The 20,741-nt window shown below is 43.6% G+C and overlaps 1 protein-coding gene across 2 annotated transcripts; it reads right to left on the bottom strand.

Annotated features, from left to right (window-relative positions):
- Window positions 1-2,341: 2,341 nt before the first annotated feature.
- LOC309536243 (arylacetamide deacetylase-like 4) lies at window positions 2,342-11,059 on the bottom strand. 2 transcript variants are annotated; one of them, XM_082230266.1, is made up of 4 exons: window positions 10,616-11,054; window positions 7,878-8,094; window positions 5,503-5,566; window positions 2,342-3,141 (listed from the first exon to the last, which is right to left on the bottom strand). In XM_082230266.1, the coding sequence occupies exons 1-4, from the start codon at window positions 10,856-10,858 to the stop codon at window positions 2,367-2,369; spliced, it is 1,299 nt and encodes a 432-aa protein (XP_082086392.1). In that variant the 5' UTR covers window positions 10,859-11,054; the 3' UTR covers window positions 2,342-2,366. The 2 variants fall into 2 exon arrangements, with proteins under 2 accessions (XP_082086392.1, XP_082086393.1); XM_082230267.1 differs by lacking the exon at window positions 7,878-8,094 and having other exon boundaries at window positions 10,616-11,059.
- Window positions 11,060-20,741: the final 9,682 nt, after the last annotated feature.

The raw sequence follows: 20,741 nt of genomic DNA, 5'->3' as shown, positions 1-20,741 counted from the left end.
TTCCGGGTCACGTGGCCAGCGTGACGAAGCTGCTCTGGCGAGCCAGCACCAGCACAGCACACGGAAACGCCATTTACCTTCCCGCTATAAAGCGGTACCTATTTATCTACTTGCACTTAGGGGTGCTTTCAAACTGCTAGGTGGGCAAGAGCTGGGACCGAAAGATGGGAGCTCACCCCGCCATTGGGTTTCGAACCACCGACCATACGATCGGCAAGCCCTAGGCGCTGAGGTTTTACCCACAGCGCCACCCACATCCCCATTAGGCTATATCCAATGTTATATCACAGCCAGGGAAGACCCACTGACAAAAATGGATATGGGTAACTCAGGCCCATTAATTTCAAGGAGTCTACTCTGCTTAAAACTTAGCTAGCTGACTGGCCACTATTGCAGCCCGTGTTTTGTTAGCCCAAAAATGGAAAACGAGCGAGGCAACTTAAGCTGACGGAATATTGTGCAGCTTTCAAACTTAACATATAGAATAAAAGAACAAAAAGAACATCTGATTAGAGAAGATTGGAACATGTTTATTGAATATATGTGAAATACACTCAGAGTCGCAAAGTGACTTCATGCTCTTTATTCAGCTCATAGTGGTGAGGAGGAATGAATTAATGTCCCCTCACAGTATCTGCTTTATATACATTATTTACACAATGGGCTGCACATGATTGGCTAATTCTGGAATTCTACTGTAAGCCAATCAGGTTGTGGATTCACTTCTATCTGGAGCAGGACTGGGTGGTTCCTGCCAACCAATCATACTGCTACATTGTTCTAGGACCAATCAGACTGCTGCATTCTGAATCCTATTGTTCTAGGACCAATCAGACTGCTGCATTTTGGATCCTATCGTTCTACGACCAATCAGACTGCTGCAGTTTGGATCCTATTCAACTCAGTACATAACACCATGGGAGGGTTGTGTACACTTAGAAACATTGCCAGCATTAAGATGAATTCAACAGTGTAAATAAGTTTTGATGGATGTAATTATGGAATACTGAATGGTTTAGTTTATGTAAAAAATGCAGAGATTTATGATATGCAAAATGAACCTTGGAAAGTGAAGAAGGGGGAGTCATTGATATTTTAAGGATGTTTAAATGAGTATTCTAAATTGTAAATTTTATGTATATATATATGAATGAACTTAAATGCCTACATCCCACTAGATGGCCCACCAGGGGCCGTCAATGGGTCCAACAGCAGAGGAAGAAGTTTTCCTCTTCTCTCTCACTAACTCTAGAACTCAGGGGCATCCTGTGATGCTCTGTGTTGGGAGATTCAGGACAGACAAAAGAAAGTAGAAAGGAAAGAGCATTATTGATTAAAATAAAGCAGGCATAGCTTAAGTTGTCATCAAACCAGTTCGCAAAGACCCTCATGGTCAGATAGAATTCCTAAGCGTTTGTTGCTTACTGGTTTGAGAAGGAAATATGCAGTTAACTTGTGAAGCTGGCTACTGCAAGGGGTAGTGATGGTCAGGAACATGGATGTACTTAAAGGAGGATTAGACAAATTCATGAAAGAGAAGGCTAAGTTCTTCCTCTACAGTTAAAGGCAGCATGCTTCCAAATGTCAGCCGCTATGAGCTTTCTCAGGCACTGCTTGCGGGTGTCCCAAGAGGCATCTGTCAGGAATGAGCCAGCTCCCAGTGTAATTTTGCATCCGGCTGCTGAATACAGTCAGGAACAGAGAAGTTTGGAGTCGACGCCGGCTGAGCAGAGCACACAGCTGCCAGCATCAACTCCCTCTAACCTTGGATGGCCAGTTGCCAAGGGAACAACTGAGAGCGGGCTGGAAAACAGCCAAAGGTCTCAAAAAGGCTTGAACAGCCACACAGACAGTTTTTCGGAATAGGAAGAGGCTGTAGCTGACAAAAAAGTCCAAGGCAGAGGTGAACTGGGGGGCTGCTAGACAGGAAGCAAAATAAGAGACGTAAAGGTCGAAAGTTCAATATCTTCTGTCGACACCAGAAGAAGTCTTCAGAAGGGTCATCTTGAGTGATAATGCCGGTGGCTTGGCTAGAGCCATCCGGAGTTATCTGTTTGTATTTACAATAAATCCTCCTTTTTAATTACCTACGCTTACTGTGTTATCAAGCTGGGAACCTGGACTCTTAACAGCATCTACCTGGTCATTTTTGAGAACAGTATGCTAGACTAGGTGTGGCCATTGGCCTGAATCTGAAGGCTTTTCTTATGTCCAGCACATTGACTTTAATAAATTAGACTGTGCCAAACATTTGATCTGACTTTCAGTTTTTTTAATGTTATGATTGGGAGAGCAGGGCATGAAAAAGAATATGCCTGCACAGAAGGGGAAGACTACCAGCGCAGGACAAAATGGGCCATTTATTTCTATATACCTTTTAAGAAATCTGCTACGTGCTGCAAACATTTCCTTGCAGCTGGAAATTCAAATGGCCCCAGGCCAAAAGATACAGTTATTCCATGGAAACCATCCTGAAGATGATGCCATGTCACCGGCACACCATTGTCCTCTAGACGTTTCTTGTATAACAGTCCGTCGTCCCGGATAAGATCATACTCAAAGGTTAAAATGAAAGTCTCAGGGAGCTGGCAGATGATGTTATCCTCCGCTAAGAGGGGGGAAAACATTGTCTCAAAACCTCGTTTGCAGAGTTCATGAAGCTTTTCAGAAAATGGAGGAGGTACTGCCGGGACATAGCCCCTGCCCTTAAACTCTTCTGGGATGTTGTCAGCACTAATCCATTTCCGGTGCTTCAGCCATATATCTGCAGAGACATGGGCGCCCTTTATGATTCCATCTACATTGATCATCTTCCCTGTGAGATACCGGAAACCGTGTTTGACGGCCCGTTTCCTGAACAACAGAGGAATGGAACGGTTTAGCTGATAGGAAGGCAAATTGAAGTCCACTGCTTGGAGGAAAGGGTAGACCAGGAACTGAGCTCGCACTCTTGGGAGATCCTTCCTTGCCACTAGTTGTTGACAGACAGCTGCAGCAATCGTGCCCCCGCCACTGTCCCCTCCAATGGCAATTCGGTTGGGGTCCACTCCGTATTCCTTTGCATGCTTCAAAAAGTGGATTGCAGCAGTACGGCAGTCCAGTACTTGAGTTGGATACAGATGCTCAGGAGCTAACCGGAAACTTACATGAAAGAGAGAGATTTTATAAATTCAACAGTGTACATTGCATAGAAAATGAGCATGTTTCTTCATGGCATATTGAAGGTGTGTATGGGGTGTGTGTCTTTTTTTACCCCGTGGGGCAAATTCCTGTCTGTGCAACCTTCTGGGGACTACATGATGGGTGGAACCAGAGCCTAAGCAGACATAAAATGCAAAGTTTATCTTTGTACTCGTAGGCTACTTCCTATGAACACCACACATTCCTCCAATTTTGCAAACTATGCACATTCCAGCCAGGCAGATGAAGCATGTGTGTGTGCGCGCACAAAACAGGGACTATGGAGGTGGTCATCTGGGGTGAGTTCTGAGGGACAGAGTGCTCCATTCAGCCCGCATCCCTGAGGTTTCCAACCCTGGTCTATTGCTTTGAATTTTCAATCTATCTGGGTTTTGTTTTAATCTCCCAGTTTAGGGCCACTGTTTTTAATTCTCTCATCAAAATAAAGCACCCTCAGATTATACTAGTATACTGTGGAGCTAAATAAACGCCACAGCTCATCTCCAACTAAGAGTAAAACAGTGGAAATCTGGAAAGAAAAGTTGCTGATTTTCCTGGACATTTTGTCAATTTCCACCCCGACATTGCTGCCGATTGCAATATTTTGGATATGTCTGAGAAATTCCAGACATATGGCAAACCCTAGAACTCCAAAAAAATAAGGTAAAGCTGAAATATGAAAACAACAATAGGGTTAAGGGGTAAAGGTAAAGGACTCCTGACAGTTAAGTCCAGTTGCGAAGGACTCTGGGGTTGCAATGCTCATTTCACTTTACTGGCCAAGGGAGAGACGTTTGTCTGCAGACAGTTTTTCCATGTCATGTGTCTAGCATGACTAGGCCACTTCTGGTGAAACCAGAGCAGCACACGGAAACGCCGTTTACCTTCCCGCCAGAGCGGTACCTATTTATCTACTTGCACTTTGATGTGCTTTCGAACTGCTAGGTTGGCAGGAGCTGGGACCAAGCAACGGGAGCTCACCCCGTCGTGGGGATTCAAACCACTGACCTTCCAATCAGCAAGCCCTAGGCTTATTGGTTTAGACCATAGCACCACCCACTTCCCAAGAAGGGTTAAGGATTACCTATGTATATTCTGAGGTATTCTTGCAAATTGTGCTATGCCATTTTGATGTCTGTTTCTACTTCAATTAAAATGAAACAAAAATATCTATATGACACTGAGGAGAGAGAGAAATGATAGTTGTGGACTGAGATTCTATAAGATTTTACAGGAATTTTGCTCCTCTCTTTCTTTTCATGCTCCACCTTGGGTAGCATTGGAGAAGAAATTCCAGTTCAGTTCACCTCTGCAGATAAACACACCTAATTTGAAGTTTCCGTACACAGTGCACAAACAGAAACACAATCATCCTTTGAAACATACACAGTGCAGTTTTCCAGCCAAGGAATGTATAGAACTAAATGCTTTACTGGGGTAAAGTGGGCATAAAAATGCATATATATATTCTTGAAAATAACATACAAAAATAAGGGTGAATTCAAACAAGAATTCAAACAGTTTTTATGTGGACTCTTTTTTAAAGGCAAGCTTATGTGGAGAACTGAATTTAAGACTTAAGCAAAAGGAAGAAACTGAGAGAAAATGAAACTAGAGGCCAGGGGTCAGCAATTTTTTTCATCAGGGGGGGGGGCGGTCCACTGTCCCTCAGACCTTGTGTGGGGCCAGACTATATTTTGAAGGGGAAAAAACCGAATGAATTCCTATGCCCCACAAATAACCCAGAGATGCATGTTAAATTAAAGCACACATTCTACTCATGTAAAAACATGCTGATTCCCAGAACATCCACAGGCTGAATTGAGAAGGCGATTGCGCTGGATCTGGCCCCCGGGCCTTAGTTTGCCTACCCATGAACTAGCCCACCGGTCCACACTAGGGGTAGGAGAGGTTCAGAGGTTTCAGATCATTCCCTGAAAGTGGCTGCGCTACAGATGCTACAGATGATAAAAGCTACAGATGATGCAATATGCACTTGAATACGACTTTTTGAGAATCACAACTGGGGAGAGGGCTGTTGTACTTGGTTTCTGCTTGCTGGCTTCCCATGGGCAACTGGTTGCGAACAGGATGTTGGATTAAATGGGCCATTCACTGACCTGATCCAGCAGAACTCATCCTATGATTGGGGCCTAGAACATAAAAAATATCCAAATGCAAAACGGAATGTCCATTTGAGAGGTTGGCCAAATCGCTATGTAAATTTTAGCAGGCTTCCTCCAGGCTCAGGTCTTAGGAAGGATTAGAAGCTGAGGGGACTCTCACACACCCCTTTTTTACAAAGAGAATGTAAGCACTTACTTGACATTCACAACCACTGACTCACTTTGGTGGGCAATATAGCAGCATGTTCTTTCAAAGGCTCCTGGGGGGTGAAAACACACACACACACAGTCAACAGCTATAGGGGGCAGGGAGCGTCCATAACAAAATTTCCTGGTCATTCATATTGAAATCATTTTGAGTTACAGCCAGCGTTAGCCCTCCTCAAAGTAAATCCATTGAATAAATGAATGAACTTTATTACAGTCACAGACCAGGATAAAAAAAACAAAAACAACATATAAATAAAATAGCAGTTAGGATTTTTTTTTAAACTGATAATTGTTAGAGCAGATAAGGACAAAGAAACAAGCATAGGATAAAAACATCTGAATAAAATACAAGGATTATGGATGGATAAAAACTGATAATTAAAACAGATAAGAACTAAAAACAAATAAAAACATGCAGTTAAAACAACTGTAAGAGCATAAGAACTAAAAGATTTGCAGTTAAAACAACTATAAGAGGCTGCAGAGTAGAAGCCTCTGAAATAGAAGACACTCACAACATTAGAAACTTATGTGCAAATATGGTTTAAACAGACAATTAAAACAATGTACAACAATAAATTTAGAAACAATGTACAACAATAAACTATCCCAGGGAGTTGACTCACAGTCACCCATGGAACCGAGTTTGGGGATTTTCATGCCAGACTATTTTGAATTGGGCGATGGTCTGCGCCTACAAATATGTAGACAGAATCTGGCGACCATCCAAGTCATCTTCTGATCTTTGCCCAACAGCAAAAGGTCAAATTTTTGCTTTTGCGGGAGGTCGGCGAGCCTCACCAGTAGGGGATCAATGATCTTACTACGTGCCTCTTCATAAAAGGGACATCTAAAGAACAAGTGTTCTGGGCTTCCTATCACTCCCAAAGGACAGGTGCAAAGTCTCTGAGCATAGGGGGCTTTTCTAAAGGCTCCATCCAGGACCGGAGAGGGAAGAGCCGAGCTTCTGGCGAGTGTAAAGGCCCTTCTTGCATTTCTAGATACGAGAAAGAAGAGATATGCTGCCAGTGTGGCTATATCTCTCTCGATTTCTCCAATTTTATAGTCGGGGCACCTTGCGCAGTCCTGTTGTCTCTTGGTGTCTAATATTCTTTGCCCGACTGTGGCTTTTGCCTGGCCCAAGCCCAGACTTAGAAGGGCTTGAGGGGCAAAACCCAGTTTCTGGAGGGTGTTCAGGACTGCAGTCTGCCAGCCTGACTGGAATTGGCCGCAGAGGATCAGTGGGGCTATCCCTCGGGGGAGCAGACTCAATGTCAGCCATTTGTAGATTGATGTTAGGCCAGGGGTCTGCAACCTTTAAGACAAAAAGAGCCACTTGGACCTGTTTCCGAAGAAAAAAAACCTGGGAGCTGCAAAACCGGGAAGGTGATGTCGGGACGGTGCGTGACTAACGCACGCCCTGCCCCCATGCGACGTCAGAGCCAGTACAGCGCCCGCCACAGTGGGGAGTGTCGGGGCGCACAATGCACCTCCTCCCCTCGCTAGTATCCGCCCCAGAGCCGCGGCAAAGGTGTAAAAGAGCCACATGCGGCTCCGGAGCCGTGGGTTGCTGACCTCTGTGTTAGGCAGATGCTAGCCTCCACTCTCATCATCCCCATTTCCAATCTCACCCAGGCCTCACTATACCCTGCCTTTGTTGACCTGAAAGCAGCCTTTGATACACTCTCCAGAACCAGACTTTGGGACAGACTACAGGGTACCAATATAGATAGAAGGCTCTTGCTCTAAAAAAAAAAAGTAAATCCATTAAAATTAACAGATATGACTAATTTGGGTCTATTTATCTTATTTTACTTATTTATTGAATAAAATTTTTAAAAAAGCAAAACAAAACCCTGAAACCTAACGAACCTACTCTGGGAGAAACTTAGTTGGATTGAACCAAATAAATAGAAATAGAAACAGAAACAGAAACAGAAACAGAAACAGAAACAGAAACAGAAACAGAAACAGAAACAGAAATAATAGAAATAGAAATAGAAATATTATATAATATAAACAGAACCAAGGCTCAGTCCACATTTCTGCTTAGTTATTTCTGACCATTTCTGGAACCTCTTTTCAAATCATTTGGCGTACAAAGCAGAAACACGCTCTTTGGCATTTTAAGGATTTTTCATTGACCATTAAGGCTGGTGAGGATACAGAATTGGTCACCAGTGTGAATGGATTTCTCTGTCTCATTTTCTTGTAATAGAATCCCATCCTGCCATGGGAATTTAACTTGAGCTACATACAGGGGCAGTACAAACCACTCCCACCACCCTCCATGGCAAACATTTCAGGACTCTCAAATTATCCTAGAACAATATAGTTTTAAGATGCTTTCAAAGAACTTACGCATTGTTCCGAAGAGAGCAATACCTCCATGAAAATACATCACTCCTCTCCTGTTCTCAGCAGGTGATGTTTGGGGCCAGTGCACCCTGACTGGCACCCCATCAAAAACCAGGTCCTTTATTATCAACCCTTGGTAGTGTTTTGGTGATATCCAAAAATCTAAGATCCTCCAGATCATATACCTGTGGCAAATGCCAAGTTTTTCCAGGAGCAGCCCCTATTTGGACCAAAACATTTAGCATTTATGATCCGCTTCAGATCTTTTTGCATTCACAGTGAAAAGCCCAAAGCTCAACCTCCCACCATGGAGAGAACCAGAACTGAGAGGCAGAGAAATGCCAACGTCCACCTTAGGTAAAGGTAAAGGGACCCCTGACCATTAGGTCTAGTCGTGGCCGACTCTGGGGTTGCGGCGCTCATCTCACTTTATTGGCCAAGAGAGCCGGCGTACAGCTTCTGGGTCATGTGGCCAGCATGACTAAGCCGCTTCTGGCGAACCAGAGCAGTGCACGGAAACACCGTTTACCTTCCCACCGGAGTGGTACCTATTTATCTACTTACATTTTGACGAGCTTTCAAACTGCTAGGTTGGCAGGAGCAGGGACCGAGCAACGGGAGCTCACCCCGTCATGGGGATTCGAACCGCCGACCTTCCAATCGGCAAGCCCTAGGCTCTGTGGTTTAACCCACAGCGCCACCCGCGTCCTGACTTAGAATGGCACAAATCAATCACATCTTTCCCCCTTGCCAGCCCTGCCCCTAACAGTTGGGATCACTCTCATTTCCCGAATCTCTTCTGGCTTTACCCACTTTTTGTCACCTGTAGTGATAAATAGGGATGGGGGAAATTGAATTTGTTTGCCTTTTAACAACAACAACAACAACAACAACAACAACAACCCTACCTAAACGTCTTACCTAATGACGTATGAAAATGCATCACATTAAGGTCAATTGCTTGCAAATACGTTTATTAGTCACAACTGAGCACAAATAATAGGCGGGATATTAGATGCTTAGGAGCCAAATCCTAGGGGCCAAGATCCCTACCCTAAGATATTGGAAGGGGCCAAAACACCCCCCCATCAGGTTGATGGGCTTTCAAATATGTCACATCCCAATATTTTATTCAAGTTGGCACCCCTGAAGAAGTATGTACTAAAATGCTGGTGCATTTTCACAAGGATTAACATTTAATATTAAGAGGGGGTGGGGAGAAATGGAGAGAAACCAAACCTGAACACTTCTTTAAAAAGTTGGGCTGGGCAGGATGAGTAGCAGGATGGAGCACAGGATTCAGAATCAAAATGCAATGGAAAGAGAGGTGGGTTTTCCTCTTTAGTTAGGAATGTTCTAACACCACAGTAGGATACAGTCCTCTTTTTATGCTCCTCCTGATCACAGCCGTATTTACCCGGGGGTGCAAGGGGTGCGGGGCACCTGGGCGCTGAATTCTGGGAGGCGCCAGGTGCCTGCCGCTGAAGCCGCCTAAGCTCTTAACTATCTACCTGTTATGAAGTAATAAATAATTTTGATGAAGCTAGAAAAACAAAATACATACCGGATTTTTCGCTCTATAACACGCACCCAACCATAACACGCACGTAGTTTTGAGAGGAGGAAAATCCGCAGGCATGCCACCCGTAGGCATTCCCTCCATAACACGCACAGACATTTCCCCTTACTTTTTAGGAGGAAAAAAGTGAGTGTTATGGTGCAAAAAATACGGTATATACCTAGGTATTACCGAAATGTATACCTACTGTTTCACTAAAGGATTTTGTGCACTCGTTTACCAAAGACAGCGGCGTTTACCAGCGGCGCCGCTTGTCATTTACAACAGTGGCACTTGTCAGACTCAAAGGCAACGCTTGTCATTCACAATGGTGCTGTGCACGCAAAATTAACTCTTACATCAAAATATTATGGTATGTATTGCATTGAGCTGCTATGCGGCAGCGGCACCTTTGACACAACTGATGTGTCTCCTAAGCAGGTGCCTAAACAATACTTATGTTTAAGTGTGGTGGTGTTGTGTACTTAAGTATAAGTGTATTGTAAATAAATGAGCAAATAAAAAAGTTTGTTTCTTTTTTCTCCCTTCTTTCATAAACAAGAGATAAGGCATAAGCGTGGTGTCTGACATAAGCATAATAAAAGTTAATTTGGGGGCTCAACTAAATTTGGGGGTGCTGAGCGAATCTTTGCACCCCAGCAGCACATATGCTAAAGACGGCCCTGCTCCCGATGGAAACACGCCGATGGGGACAGATATAACCCTGCTTTAAGCCATTTACATACTGTCTTCTCTTGTATATTAGTTTCTACAAAACTCAATGACTAAGCTATTTAGGGACAAAACATCAGATTACTGGAACAACGTCTGAGCACTGAACCACTGATATATCACAAGTGGACTCTTTATTACTGCATTTGCAGAGGGAGAGACTTGTAACACTGTAAATATGACAGTTGGACGGAATTCGAGTAAGTGCTCTGAAAAGAAAAACACTACTCAGGCTGCATGCAAGAAAACCCCCCCAAAAAACCTCATTTGCTTGAAGTGTGGAAGGCATTGTCACAATGTGGTTGGGGGGTGGCGATATTAGAGAAGGGCAGAGTAATTCACAAGACACAAGTTGGAACTCAAAGATGCTCCCTCTTCCCTTGACAGACACAGGCAGTCTGTATCCCGTACAAGTTGCTCAGTTAGAGAAAATGATCATACACACACTTACCAGTCCGAAGAGATATCCCGAAGCCATACTTATAATTTGTAATTTTGCACCATGGGTGATTCCTGGAGGAATGTGGGTCCTGGTGAGATGGTAATAAACTCCCCATGCAAGCAGCAAAGAATGGATTAAAATGGCCACATATAATGTCAGCATCCACAGATTTTCACCAAATGCCATTCTCCTTAAGCGAAGAAGCACCGAAGAAGGGAATTTCCTTGTAGCCGACGCAGGTGACTTTGGCATGGAAGTACTTCATGCCTTGTGAAACATAGCATCCCTTGCCATCCCACACAGATCTCAGGTGATAGGGGGAAAACTAATCAGTTTAATAGTCAGGTCACACATTCCAGGCCATCCTTAATTCTATAATATCACAGCTATTCTTCAGACGGGAAGTATGGGTGTGTCAGGAAAGATGAGTGCTGTGTGGCTGGAATAATGGAGCCAATCCTGCCCAGTCAGTTGCTCTTGCCAAAGCCCAATTGCTGCTCATACAACTCCAACTGCTTTTAGAGTTGGTTAACTTTAGAATTTAATCCTTACGCTGAAGCACAAACCCCTCCTGCAAACACAGTGATAACAACACCGTGCGGCTTTTATTAAGTCACTTGGCTACAGTAATATGTTTAAAACCGACAGATTCTGAAGTGTAATAGATCCAGCGTGAGCATTGCACTACATGTTTCTTTCACAAAGATGTCAGAGCTGAATACAGCACTAGCCATCAATCCAGGAACAAATGCACTGGAATAGAAGAAATGCAACAAGATAGAATACAACAATTTAGAAAAAGAGTGAACATGAAAGGGGTTCCCACTAGCTCCCAAAAGCATGTGTACAGTTGGATCTAACTATACAGCTCTACATCAGTTTTCTAGAAACTTAACAAAAACACTGGCCAGTACAGTCTTTGGATATTTAGACAAAGGACATCCACCGGACAGTGCTGCTGCAAGGTTACCATCTCTTGGGATGGTGGCTCTCCTGTGAGCCATATCTGATGCCAGGAGAACTCTTTTGAACCAGGAGAAACACAAAGAGGCAGCAACCACACAAATATGCCTTCTCTGGGCTCATCAATGGCTTTGTATCCAGAGCACTCCAATGGACAAATGCTTCGGTTTCTATGTACAGCTGTTCCATGCATGGCACACTGAACTCCACAACGCTGTGGTTGGTGATCTCCTGGGCAGAGACCTGAGGGAACCATCCTTTCTCCCTGTCATATAGCTGCTACCTTAAGTACTAGCCTTCTTCCCTCGGCAGGAGCAAGATAACATTATCTTACCTTTCCCGCCCCGACCTGGCCACAGTGATCCATGCAACGGTCACCTCCAGGCTTGACTACTGTAATTCGCTCTACGCGGGGCTGCCCTTGAAGCTGTCCCAGAAACTCCAGCGGGTGCAGAATGCAGCAGCGAGGCTCCTCACAGGGTCTCTGCCATGGGAGCATATTCACCCAGTGCTTTTCCAGCTGCATTGGCTCCCGGTGGAGTACAGGGTAAGATTTAAGGTGCTGGTTTTGACCTTTAAAGCCCTTCACGGCCTAGGACCCTCATATCTATGGGACGCCTCTCCCGGTATGCCCCACGGAGAGCCTCAAGGTCCATAAATAGCAACACCCTAGTGGTCCCGGGCCCTAAGGAAGTTAGATTAGCTTCAACCAGAGCCAGGGCCTTTTCAACACTGGCTCCGACCTGGTGGAATGCTCTGCCTCATGAGACCAGGGCCCTGCAGGATCTGATTTCTTTCCACAGGGCCTGTAAGACAGAGTTGTTCCACCTGGCCTTTGACTTGGAGCCAATTTGATTCCCCCCCTCTTTCTTTTTCCTTTTCCTTTCTCCTCCTGTGATGAGGCTGCATTTTAATATTTTAATGTTTCAATATTTTAATTGTTGTATTTTAATCTTGTTTTTAAACTGCATTCATTCAACTTGTTTTTATCATTGCTTGTTAGCTGCCCTGAGCCCGGCCTTGGCTGGGGACAGCGGGGTATAAATAAAAATTATTATTATTATCAAGTGGAAGGGAATCTCATCTGTCTGCTTCACCAGGTGAACTTATGGAATTGCCCCCCACCTGAGCTCTCCACCCATGTCTTATTTGTGCATCAAAGTCATGATCCATCGGTGCAATCACTCGGGTATTCTGTGTCCACAGCAGTCTTCTGTTTGCCTTCACTGTCCTTGCTCATGATCACTCAGACACATGGTTTCTGTGCAAAGTACAACTTGAATCTGGCTCGGGAGCATCTGGGTTTTCAGCTTTCTCTACTGATAGCTAGCTGAGTGTGGCATAGCTGAGGGCTGGGCAACTCTCCTCGCTATTTTTCTTGGTGATAATCTGTAAGAGAAGCATAGCTAACATGAAGAGGTAGCAGTTTCCACATTTAGAGCCCTTCTGGACTGCCTCCCTTTTGCCATGCTCAAGGAGAGGTCCCCCCCCCCTGTTTTCAGCAGCCACAGGGAAGCAAAAATCAGTGGGGAATTCTTAATTTTTCTGAAATCCAGCTGCTTCTGCAGTGCATGTTCCAATAGTGGCCATTAGTAAAATAGGGACCTCTCCCCAATTACATGGTGTTCACCAGGAGCATGGAAAAAGACAAGAAATTTTCATGGGTGTACATGTGTACAAAGAACACCTAAATCATTAAAGACAAACATATCACATTTCCGTCACCACAAACGGATGTGGCCCAGACTAATTCATGCAGTTGTGGTGCAGGTATACATTTAATGCAGATTGTAATGCCAACACTAAATAAGTCAGAAGGATGGAGGAAATGGGTGGGATGGGAGGTTGTGTTATATTCTTGTGTAATCTTCTCCCACAGAAATTTAGGGAAAACCCAGCCTCTGCTCATCTGCTGAGCTATGTGTGGAGTTTTATAATTTGTGTCTATTCTGATAAACTGTGGAGATCAGGCAGGCTTGATAGGATGGAATGTCCTGCTTTGCCCTCCCGAAATGTTGGACGGTATGTGATTCTGTTTCCTTATGTAATTGTAATGATCTCAGGCAGGCAAACATGCTCTGGTAAGAATGAATCAGTCTCTGGCAGTTTTATGGTACGTTTATTTACAATTAACACCAAGCTAGGGGCTCCGAGCTTGCCACTCTTAGCTATGAGTTGGTCACTCTGAGTCTGCCCCTTTTGCAGCACAAAGGGAGTTAGGGGGAGGCAGGTGGATGCTATCTAGAGACTGTGAATCTGTTAACTCTCTCTCTCTTCTGGTGTTTCTTCTGCTAGCTGTTCTCTATCCAGTGTATCCCAGCTTCTGCCTTCAGAACTATGCCCCTCCGCAAACCACTGTTCCAAATCTATACTGTCCTCCTGCTCCTGAGAAGATTCAGGATCAGTGTGAGGGGTGGCTCCCACCATTCTTCCTTGGTGCAGCCCTCCTCAGAATGGTCCCTGAAAGTGCCAGGGCTCTATCAGGATGTTGGCGTCCTCCTGCCTCTTTCCAAGGAGACACCAGGGGAACATTTAGGGGACTAGCCTAGTCCCCTTAGTCCATTGACCACACACCACTGATGTCAATATTAAATAGCACCAGATATAAGAGAGTCCCAGGTGAGACAGAGACAATACAAATCAAAAGCATTTGCAGATGAGGCAGTGATTTCTGTAGAAGAACCAATAGTGTCAATTCTGAAAGCATTAGGAGAGATAAAAGTTTTTGGAGAAATAGCAGGTCTTAAGATTAACCAAGATAAAACCAAGCTCCTGGTAAAAAAACATGAATGACGAGAGTAAAAATGAATTGCAAATATATATGGATATAAAATTTACAGTATGTTACGGTTTAAGAGAAAATTATAATGTTATATAGATGGTACCGAACACCTAGTAAATGGGGCAAAAAATGTATAAATAAAAGTCAAATAGATGTTGGAAATGTAAAGAGAAAAAAAGCACCTTTTTCACATGTGGTGGTCTTGTAATAAGGTTAAAGCTTACTGGAAAATGCTATATAATGAATTGAAAAAGATAACATTCATTTAAAAAAACCAGAAAGAAACTTTTCTTTTTGAAATTATAAGATTAGAACTACCCAAACAGTATAGAAATTTATTTATGTATGCAACTACAGCTGCAAGAATATTATTTGCCCAAAAGTGGAAGGATGAAGAGGCCCCAACAAAAGAAGATTGGATACAAAAACTAATGGAGTATGCAGAAATGGTGAAACTTATCGGAAGAATAAGAAATCAAGACTACAACAGAAAACAGAATGAACAGAAAAACGTTTTTTGCTCCATCAGAGTCTGCAGAGCTGGTGCAGAAAACCTGAAGAGACAATACTGAAACAAACAAGGGAGGAACCTAGGAATAGGATAAACTCTTAATTCCTCATAATTCCAATGGCCTTCATCTGAAAAGACAGCATTGGGCAATTCCGACTGCTCCGTCTGGAAGATATTCCTGCCCTTAATTGAAGATTAGATGCTGTACAACCAGGTCAACATGCCATTATCCCTGAATTATGTGGGCATAAAGCAGCAGGGTTTAATGGACCAAAAGTTCACCTAGATGAAAATGTAAACATGTTTTTAAGGATTGCAGTTGTTGGAAATTAACGTAGATACATTGGGTCAGTCAACCTGGCCTAGGGGATCAAACTAGGCCAATTTGATTTGAGATCTGGGCTCTGTCTGGAATCCAGTGCACAGCCATATTTGTCATGGAAGGATCACCTCATGGCGAGGTATGGATTGGTTGTGACTGACTCTCCTCACAGGGGTGGTGAACTAGTAAAGGTAGTCCACCGGAAAAACCTCAGGGATTTCTGAAGGCTCTGAGGTATTTTCCAGGCAGCACAACTGGTGCTCCTTTTGAGACCCTAGTTTCAGTGTGGAATGTTGGGATGGAGTGGGTCGTTGACATTATTGCACCAAAGCATCTTGAGGACTCCAGGAAGCTCCTTAGATTTCTGAGCAGCCCTGGGCAATAAAGCGGGCATGATTGCGCCAAAGGGCAGGTGGCATAAGTCTCTGCAAGAATCCAAGAGAAAAGAAGAAGAGGAGGAGGAGGAGGAGTTTGGATATGATAACCCACTTTATCACTACCCAAAGGAGTCTCAAAGCGGCTAAGAATCTCCTTTTACCTTCCTCCCCCACAACAAACACTCTGTGAGGTGAGTGGGGCTGAGAGACTTCAGAGAAGTGTGACTAGCCCAAGGTCACCCAGCAGCTGCATGTAGAGGAGCGGGGACGCGAACCCGGTTCACCAGATTACGAGTCCACTGCTCTTAACCACCACACCACGCTGGCTGAGGTACGGTCACATAGCCTACCATACAGCAGTGATGAAAGCAAATATGTTGTGTCCTTCAGCCTCTAAAGCACCCTCAGTGATTACCCAGCAAAACTGTTTATAACACATATAACACAACACCAGCCTTAAAATACCTACATTGGCTCCCAGTATCTTTCTGAGCACAATTCAAAGTGTTGGTGCTGACCTTTAAAGTCGTAAATGGCTTCGGCCCTGTATACCTGAAAGAGCATCTTCACCCCCCCATCTTTCATCCCAGACATGGAGGTCCAGCTCCGAGGGCCTTCTGGTGGTTCCCTCACTGTGAGAAATTAGGTTACAGGAAACCAGGCAGAGGGCCTTTTCAGTAGTCATGCCCAACCTGCAGAACGCCCTCCTGTCAGATGTCAAGCAAACTATCAGACAAAGAAGACACCTGAAGGCAGCCCTCTATAGGGAAGTTTTTAATGTTCGATGTTTTATTGTGTTTGATGTGGTGGCTTCTTCTTCTTACTATTATTATTATTATTATTATTATTATTATTATTATTATTATTATCATCATCATCATCATCATCATTATTATCATTAGTATTAATAAATTATTATTTATTTAATAATTAATAATTAATAATTAATAATTAATAATTAATAATTAATAATTAATAATTAACAATTAATAATTAATAATTAATAATTAATAATTAATAATTAATAATTAATAATTAATAATTAATAATTAATAATTACTGATTACTGATTAATGATTAATGATTACTGATTAATAATTGATAGTTAATCTTAGCAACAACAACAACAACAACGGGTGCCGATTCTATTTTATTTATTAATCTGGTGCTGAAGTGACTTCAAAGCAATCCATTACAATCTATTGCAGCCCAAAGGATGTTCCCTCTGGAATTTGTTACACACACACACACACACACACACACACACACACAGTGCACACACATACACATGAATTTGCAAATCTTTTCTTGGCTACGCAGAGCTTAAATACGTGACCTTTCACACACCCTTTCAAAGACATGCATTGGAGAGGATCCCTAACTCGACAGAGAAAGAGAGAGGGAGGGGGACCTGAAATACAAGGCAAAACCATTATCAGTATTGGATATAGCATTTTACACTGGAATATGGGATATTCTTATTTTATACAGGACAGGTGGTAACCCTACTATGCTGTGCAGGATTTAAGTTGGATTTAGTTTTTATATATATATGTTTCATCAGGATTCATTCTTTGCACAGTGTTTCAGTGTTTTTATATAAAGGTAAAGGTACCCCTGCCCGTACGGGCCAGTCATGTCTGACTCTAGGGTTGCGTGCTCATCTCGCTCTAGAGGCCGTGAGCCGGCGCCGTCCGAAGATACTTCCAGGTCATGTGGCCAGCGTGACGAAGCTGCAGCTGGCGAGCCAGCACCAGCGCAGCACACGGAAACGCCGTTTACCATCCCGCTATAAAGCGGTCCCTATTTATCTACTTGCACTTAAGAGTGCTTTTGAACTGCTAGGTGGGCAGGAGCTGGGACTGAACGACGGGAGCTCACCCCGCCGTGGGGATTCGAACCGCTGACCATATGATTGGCAAGTCCTAGGCACTGAGGTTTTACCCACAGCACCACCCGCGTCCCATATATATATATATATATATATATATATATATATATATATATTTGCTTTCGTAGATTTTCACGGGTACAGGAATGCAGGTTTTGGTGTCTTCGGGTGTCTTCCCGTGTAAGAGTCGGGGTGTCTGTGCGACGTTTCGACGAGGTCTCACTCGTCATCTTCAGGCTGGTGCTTTCGGCTTCTTGTTACTGGAACAGAGCAGAGTCTGGTGTTTGAGTTCCTATAAATACTGTTGAGGGGTGTGGTGTATAGCCTCCAACGTTCTGGGCAGAGAGGAAGTTCCTAGATTAGTGTGCCTTTTCTTCTTTTGTTCCTTAATTACTTGAGGGATATCAAAAAGAAACACCCCCCAAAAACCAAGACACAGAAGAAAACAATGGCATGGCCCTCCTTCCTTATATCAAGGGCACTACAGACAAAATCAGCAAAATCCTCCATAAACACAATATCAAAACAGCCTTCTGCACCAACCAAAAAATAGCCAATATCCTCAGAAACCCAAAAGACAAAATCCAGCTGGAAAACCAAGGGGTCTATGAAATACCCTGCAAAGTCTGCCCAGCCACGTACATTGGACAAACAAACAGACGAATAAATGCACGTATCGCAGAACACAAAAATGCCGTCAAAAAAGAAGAAAAAACTTCCTCTCTTTTCCAACACATGAAAGAAACAGGACACGAAATTAATTTTGCAGATTCCAAATTGCTCTTTAACATGGAACATCACCACAAGAGAATAATCATGGAAGCCATCGAGATAGAGAAACACCCTCACAACATGAACAAGCGTGACGACACGTCCCGCCTGCCAGACATCTGGAAATTAGCCCTCCCCACAAAAACCGACACCAGAACCAGAGGCACACAGAACGCCGTCACCAATCAACCACACCAGACCCAAACCCAGACCCTCTCCACAGACATATTACAGACTCCATCCAGTAGCCAAACTATAGTGGCACCTCCGGATGCTGCACCCCCCTGCAATCCCTACACAGATCTGGCTGGCACAAGGCACAAAACCACAGCTCGCCCCTATACACGAAGCCAAGCCAGAGCACAACTAAATGCAGCACAGCCATCTTCTCAGAAAAACTCTTCACAAGCTCAAGAGGTCAAGACACGAAAGCTTTAGCAACTAATCTACACTTAATGACCCACCCAGTGGTATTCAGAATATCACTCATGAAATCACCCAAGATATCCCTCAAGTAATTAAGGAACAAAAGAAGAAAAGGCACACTAATCTAGGAACTTCCTCTCTGCCCAGAACGTTGGAGGCTATACACCACACCCCTCAACAGTATTTATAGGAACTCAAACACCAGACTCTGCTCTGTTCCAGTAACAAGAAGCCGAAAGCACCAGCCTGAAGATGACGAGTGAGACCTCGTCGAAACGTCGCACAGACACCCCGACTCTTACACGGGAAGACACCCGAAGACACCAAAACCTGCATATATATATATATATATATATATATATATATATATATATATGCAGGTTTTGGTGTCTTCGGGTGTCTTCCCGTGTAAGAGTCGGGGTGTCTGTGCGACGTTTCGACGAGATATATATATATCTGTGTGTGTGTGTGTGTGTGTGTGTGTGTGTGTGTGTGTGTGTGTATGCCCTTTTGCAGGTTGTGAAAACAACCATGCCACCAAAAAATGCATTGATGCACACTTGAATGAACTTTATTACGGTCACAGACCAGGATAAAAAACAAAACACACACACAGACACACACAGACACACACATACACTAAAAAAACCCATATAAATAAAATAGCAGTTAGGATTTTTTTAAAAAAACAGATAATTGTTAGAGCAAATGAGAACAAAGAAACAAGCATAGGATAAAACATCTGAATAAAATACAAGATTAAACACGGATAATGGATGGATAAAAACTGATAATTAAAACAGATAAGAACTAAAAACAAATAAAAACATGCAGTTAAAACAACTGTAAGAGCATAAGAACTAAAAGACTCACAGTTAAAACAACTATAAGAGGCTGCAGAGTAGAAGCCTCTGAAATAGAAGACACTCACAGCATTAGAAACTTATGTCCAAATATGGTTTAAACAGACAATTAAAACAATGTACAACAATAAATTTAGAAACAATGTACAACAATAAACTATCCCAGGGAGTTGACTCACAGTCACCCATGGAACCGAGTTTGGGGATTTTCATGCCGGACTATTTTGAATTGGGCGATGGTCTGCGCCTACAGATATGTAGACAGAATCTGGCGACCATCCAAGTCATCTTCTGATCTTTGCCTAACAGCAAAAGGTCAAATATTTGTTTTTGCGGGAGGTCAGCGAGCCTCACCAGTAGGAAATCAATCATCTTATTACGTGCCTCTTCATAAAAGGGACATCTAAAGAACAAGTGTTCTGGGCTTCCTATCACTCCCAAAGGACAGGTGCAAAGTCTCTGAGCATAGGGGGCTTTTCTAAAGGCTCCATCCAGGACCGGAGAGGGAAGAGCCGAGCTTCTGGCGAGTGTAAAGGCCCTTCTTGCATTTCTAGATACGAGAAAGAAGAGATATGCTGCCAGTGTGGCTATATCTCTCTTGATTTCTCCAATTTTATAGTCGGGGCACCTTGCGCAGTCCTGTTGTCTCTCGGTATATAATATTCTTTGCCCGACTGTGGCTTTTGCCTGGCCCAAGCCCAGACTTAGAAGGGCTTGAGGGGCAAAACCCAGTTTCTGGAGGGTGTTCAGGACTGCAGTCTGCCAGCCTGACTGGAATTGGTCGCAGAGGATCAATGGGGCTATCCCTCGGGGGAGCAGACTCAATGTCAGCCATTTGTAGATTGATGTTAGGCAGATGCTAGCCTCCACTCTCATCACCCCCATTTCCAATCTAACCCATGCGTTTGAGACACATCTGGGGACTTGTAGGAGAGCTCTAAGAAGTCTAGATTGAACTTTCTCAAGGGGGGAGAAAGCAGAGGAAGGCAGACCCAAAAAGGAACCATAAAGGAGTTGTGCCAAAGTTTTGGCCTTGTATAATTTTAGAGCTGCAGGGACAAAGAAGCCCCCTTGTGCTCTGAAGAATTTAAGGATACAATTTGTGGTTTTTCCCACTGAACTCCCGATGGAGTTTATGTGTAGTTTATTGGTTCCTGAGGCCTGTACCACCATTCCTAGATACTTGTAGTTTGTGACTTGTTCTAATTTATGGCCTTGGAGTTCCCAGC

Source organism: Podarcis vaucheri (genome assembly GCF_965113315.1).
Source record: "Podarcis vaucheri genome assembly, chromosome: 7".
Classification (NCBI taxonomy): domain Eukaryota; kingdom Metazoa; phylum Chordata; class Lepidosauria; order Squamata; family Lacertidae; genus Podarcis; species Podarcis vaucheri.
Note: the sequence above shows the minus strand (reverse complement) of the source record. Positions and strands in the feature narration are given on the sequence as shown.

What these genes read in the sequence shown, in the direction of transcription:
- LOC309536243 (XM_082230266.1), bottom strand. Translation starts at nt 10,858, where the DNA reads ATGCCAAAGTCACCTGCGTCGGCTACAAGGAAATTCCCTTCTTCGGTG. An exon ending in CGGGATATCTCTTCGGACTG is followed by an intron (nt 8,095 to 10,615) that starts GTAAGTGTGTGT and finishes TGGTCCAAATAG; the next exon opens with GGGCTGCTCCTGGAAAAACT. An exon ending in TGCTCTCTTCGGAACAATGC is followed by an intron (nt 5,567 to 7,877) that starts GTAAGTTCTTTG and finishes TTCACCCCCCAG; the next exon opens with GAGCCTTTGAAAGAACATGC.